The sequence below is a fragment of the Athalia rosae genome, chromosome 2 (genome assembly GCF_917208135.1).
Source record: "Athalia rosae chromosome 2, iyAthRosa1.1, whole genome shotgun sequence".
NCBI classification, from domain to species: domain Eukaryota; kingdom Metazoa; phylum Arthropoda; class Insecta; order Hymenoptera; family Athaliidae; genus Athalia; species Athalia rosae.
In genome coordinates this window covers 18120045-18124866 of record NC_064027.1, presented here as the reverse complement: position 1 = coordinate 18124866, position 4822 = coordinate 18120045, and the positions used below count along the sequence as shown (strand labels likewise).

The 4822-nt window shown below is 36.6% G+C and overlaps 1 protein-coding gene across 21 annotated transcripts in view; it reads left to right on the top strand.

Moving 5' to 3' along the window:
* The window catches only part of LOC105691151 (tropomodulin), a 76452-nt gene that overhangs the window by 59326 nt on the left and 12304 nt on the right, over positions 1 to 4822 (top strand). For 15 of the 21 annotated variants that reach the window (XM_048650399.1, XM_048650398.1, XM_048650397.1 and 12 more), the window contains 8 exons: positions 716 to 868; positions 1140 to 1307; positions 1450 to 1576; positions 1710 to 1930; positions 2058 to 2212; positions 2341 to 2437; positions 2582 to 2729; positions 4478 to 4600. In XM_048650399.1, the coding sequence (XP_048506356.1) occupies positions 716 to 868; positions 1140 to 1307; positions 1450 to 1576; positions 1710 to 1930; positions 2058 to 2212; positions 2341 to 2437; positions 2582 to 2729; positions 4478 to 4581 (1173 nt within the window). In that variant the 3' untranslated portion in view covers positions 4582 to 4600. Of the gene's footprint in view, positions 1 to 119; positions 183 to 261; positions 563 to 715; positions 869 to 1139; positions 1308 to 1449; positions 1577 to 1709; positions 1931 to 2057; positions 2213 to 2340; positions 2438 to 2581; positions 2730 to 3985; positions 4023 to 4477; positions 4601 to 4822 lie in introns of those variants that run through there. The other 6 variants (XM_048650403.1, XM_048650404.1, XM_048650401.1 and 3 more) reach the window with 4 other exon arrangements.

The window sequence follows — 4822 nt, the reverse complement described above, 5'->3', positions numbered from 1 at the left end:
GTACGTAGAATTATTTTATACCGCAATAACAGGGCGCGCACGATCAATCGGTTTCACATGGGCGAAATTGGCTCGGTACTTCGATCCGTCATATATGCGAACGTAAACTCATCACTTTGTTAGCTTTTTGGCAGATGAATTGTCAATGGAAATCAATAGGCTGCGGTCTTAGAATTATTAAGGTCAGAGGGTATTGTCCGGTTTGGAAACGTGCCGAATTTAATCACCAATCACTCAACATCGGTCAGTCAGTTCCGCGACGAGATCCGACAAACGTCAATAATCATACCACCGAGACGCTTAACCAAAAAAATTATTTTATATTTGAATGAAGATACACTAGCATTCCGAATATTAATCATCTGTTATAAAGATTATTGAAGAATGTCGATAGGGAAATATTTTGTCCTATTTAATTGAGATCTATAGTACAATCACCACTCTCTAACGTTGATATAATTTGACGGAACATCCGGATTATTTAGAAGTGCTAAAAAAAAATTTGTGACAAGACAAATAGTAGTATATCGCGGTATTCGAGATGTTCGGCCTCAAGAAAGTTGTGAGAATTATAATACACTTTAATAATACATATCTATGTTCAACATTTAATTTATGAACTCGGAATATTCTTAGTACTAATACAGACCATAGGTTTTGTAATCGTTTTAGACCGTGTTGAAATAAACTTACGAGTAAAATTATCTCATTACAGACGTCTGCGTCAACAAAAACAACCACCATGACGACGGCAGCCAAGCTGTACGGCAAAGACCTGAGCGAGTATGATGATGTAGATGTAGACGATCTGCTAGCGCAGCTTTCCCCTGAAGAAATCAATATACTTGCCAAGGAAGTAGACCCAGATGTACGTATCACATATATTAATGATGTTGAGAAGATTTTATGCCTTCATCGATCATGTAAAGTTATAGCAAATCTGTGGTTTTGCACTTCTTAAATTGGCCTGAAATTAATACCTTGATACTTATATGCATAATATGCGTAATGTTGTTAATGATTTTGGAACATTGTCAACAGATCAGCTGGTTAAGTGCTTTGAAGACCAAATTATAAGCACTTCAATTGAATTGATAGGAAGTGAATAATTAATTTCTTCATGTGTATTATTCTTGTAGGATAGTTTCATGCCTCCGTCGCAGCGCTGCAGTTATGAATGTGATAAAGATCCGACTGGCCCACTGAATCGCAAGAAGCTGATCGACCACATCAACAAACAGGCTTTAGAGACACCGGATATCCCAGAGCTGAAGCCATACGTACCTGGAACTGTTCGTGGGAAAAAAGTAAATTCCATTTTATCATTACGGTTTTTCTTATTAACCAGACCAGCCATCTAGAAAAATTATTCCAAGTTAAAACCTTCTGTCATTCAGTCATTGTTTTAAATCTTTCAAGCAGTTATTTTAATTTTTCTATTTTCTACAGTGGATTCCGCCACCACAAGATAATCAAAAAGAGAAAGAAGCTGATGAACAGATTGCGATAGACCTGGGAGATGAATACGAACAAGCCCTTTCAGCTGCGTCGCAGGAAGAAATTATTGACCTTGCCGGTAAGTTAATATTTCGTCAACACAAGTTTCCAGGATAAAATAGAAAATCTATGCTTAGAGAGTTCACTTTGATCAGTCATTGCACATATCATATGAACGAGGTTTTGTCCAAAGTTAAGGGTTCTGATTGCAGCTATCCTTGGTTTTCACTCAATGATGAATCAGGATCAGTATCATGCCTCATTATTGAATTCTGGCCAGCCTGTTGGCTTGGGTTGGGATGGTATTACGAAGGCAAGCCAACCTAAAGTATTTCCCATGGAACCTCCAAATAATACAGACGTTGATGAGACCATCAAACAAGTTCACGACGATGATCACAAATTGATTGATCTGAATTGGAATAATATTAAAGTAAGTCTAACCATTCTGGTCCTACCTTTCCCTTGAGGTCAAGCACCTTTTTTTTACAATCACTGATGCCTTTCTTTTTTAAATTAACCCGTGAATTAATTTTGTCTTGTTCCCTTTTTGCTTGTAGAACATTTCCGATGAAAAATTCATCCAGTTATTCGAAGCATTGGAGATCAACACACACCTTGAAGCATTGAGTCTGACAAACGTTGGGCTCACAGACAAGACTGCACTCAGATTAGCTGACGTCATTGAAAAAAATTCAACCCTCAGAGTACTCAAGTAAGCATTGCTCAAAATATTATCACATGGTTGGCTTTATCGATTTAGAAAGAAAATTCTCCATCTTCTACTCTAAAAAAACTACAGATTGCAAAGCATAATCAATGCGTCATATTTTTTTGTTCTAGTGTTGAAACAAATTTCATCAGCCCATCTGTGATAGTGAGGCTCATCAAGGCACTTCTGAAAACAAAATCCATTGAGGAATTCAGATGCTCAAACCAGGTAAATACTTGTGAAAATGGATGAATAGACTATTTCAAAGATTTGTACAATGCTACAGTTAAGTCCGGATCACTTCCTTGGCATTTTCAATTATCTATATTACTTGATAGTCAACAGCCTTGGTTTCTCGTTTTATGTTTGCAGAGGTCACAAGTTTTGGGTAATAAAATCGAAATGGAAATTACGCAATTGGTTGAGCAAAACCCAACGCTACTTCGGCTGGGACTTCACCTCGAATTTAATGATGCCAGACACAGAGTAGCTGCTCACCTACAGCGTAACATTGACAGGAGTGAGTAGCATACGTTTTAACGTACTATTTAATAAAATAACTGCGATCATTTAACCACTAGATTGTTTGTGTGTGCGAGGCAAATTATTGATCTAGGCAAAAAGTATTATAATCTTTGATATCGATGCAATTGTATGTCTTATGTTTATAGGAGCCTAAGATCTCATATTTTGCCTTGTGAACATATTTTATTACAGGCTGTTTAAGAAATCAAGAGTGTATAGTCTTTCGCATTCCATATAATCTTTTTGTCAGTTTTACCGTATGTTCGCCATTATACAATAAGTTGAACCATGAGTTTTGAAGCAACGAGACAATTATCATCGCAACCACCCTGCTGTATAACTTACCAATGACCCATTAATTTTGAATTTCTCTGCACAATTGACAGGTCCTAGCTCCGTCATTGTGGTACGATGGACACTACCAGAAATAAACATGTTCCTGTAAAAGAGATTTATTTCCCAGGTAGCAATCAGCCTCATTGACTGCAGTCTGGATGGTCAGGACCCGAATGATTTTTGTACTTGTCTGTTTTATTTGCAGCAAAGTATTCACTCAACAAATCATTGAATAAATGTCAATGATGAATTTGGTGAAGATCCAACAGTGCCAGAAATAGTGTAATACTGAATCGATGACGTTATGACAGTCGCCGATTTCTTCAAAGTTTATTTTAATTTTGCTGGCTTCAAATGGGCTTTATTTATTATTTACGATTATATTTTTCACTTAGATGGATGCAAATGTATGAGAGACTACGCAGACTATACCACCAAATGCTTCTAGTTCGCTTCATAGACAGTTACAAGTAGTCGCATTAGTAGCCATTCATCATCGAATCATCCTGCAATTTTTATTCAATTTTCCTGTAGTAACCGCCACGGAGGTATTTATAAGCCCCTGAAGTGACCCTGTCTATACAGCAATGCAAAACGTCTTTAGTATTTGAATAAGTGAGTTAGCCCTATTTGTGTAACATTCCAAGACTGCACAAATGAGAGTCAAACCATTTTGTTGAATGTTCATGTTGAAGTGTTTTTTTCGTAATCCTGAGTGAATGCACTTATCTGATGAAGTATTAGTTAAATGAAAGATTGGACTTTTAATCACAATCTAGGCTGCGGCAAGGCCTAGTTTTCTACGTGATAGCTTTTATTGGTCTAAAAACCATAATAGTTAAAATTCGGTACCTTCAAGATCACCATAATGCATTCATGATACACATATCAGATTATATTTTTTTCTACTTTCAGCAAAGCATATAAGGGAAGAATAGTTTAGTTTAATTCGGTATGCTATTTTATTTTATTTGGTTTATTTTATTTGATGTCGCTATAATGAACGTGCTTCAATATATGTATGTAGATAAGAAGTAGAGCTATCATTTTGATATTCACTTGCTTATGTAAAAACGCTACAGAATTTCTATCCTCAGTTGAACGTATGCCACATTCAGGATACCTTGACATTTCCAGTGGTATTTCTCTCAGAGATTATTATGTCAAACTGTTGTAATTGATTCTGTGTTTCATGCTCATGCTTAATTATTATGATTTTCATATTTAAACCCACCAGTCTCCTGAACTATCATGTTATGCCACGAACACTTTAATTTCATCTTGATTGAATAGTTTCGTCCCTGAGTATCATAAGTCTGCACCCCTGACTTGATCAAAAAACTAGATGAGATCCTCTTTTATCCAATTGCGATAGAAATAATGTGATCGGCATGTTTATGTGGCTAGTTCGTCGAGCCGATCCTCTGGAACGTGCTAAGACTGTAGCAATTGGAGCAGGTGCTGGGAACTTCTCCGTTCTCCCAGATGATGCTCTTAAAAAACGAACATAGCGCTTGCGTAGCGCATTGAGTAAGACATTTAGAATGTCCTCTTGCTATGTGTTGGATGATTAACATTTCTTTCCTTACACCAAAGTATCACCATTGGTGTCAAAATTAAGTCAGCTACATGTAATACTATATAACAGAGAATGTCATAAACATCAAGCCCTGTTCGTACGTGAATAACGAACCCAGATACTTCCTTTCCAAAAATGCCCATTGGTCTGTCAGAATTTATTAGATCTTATTT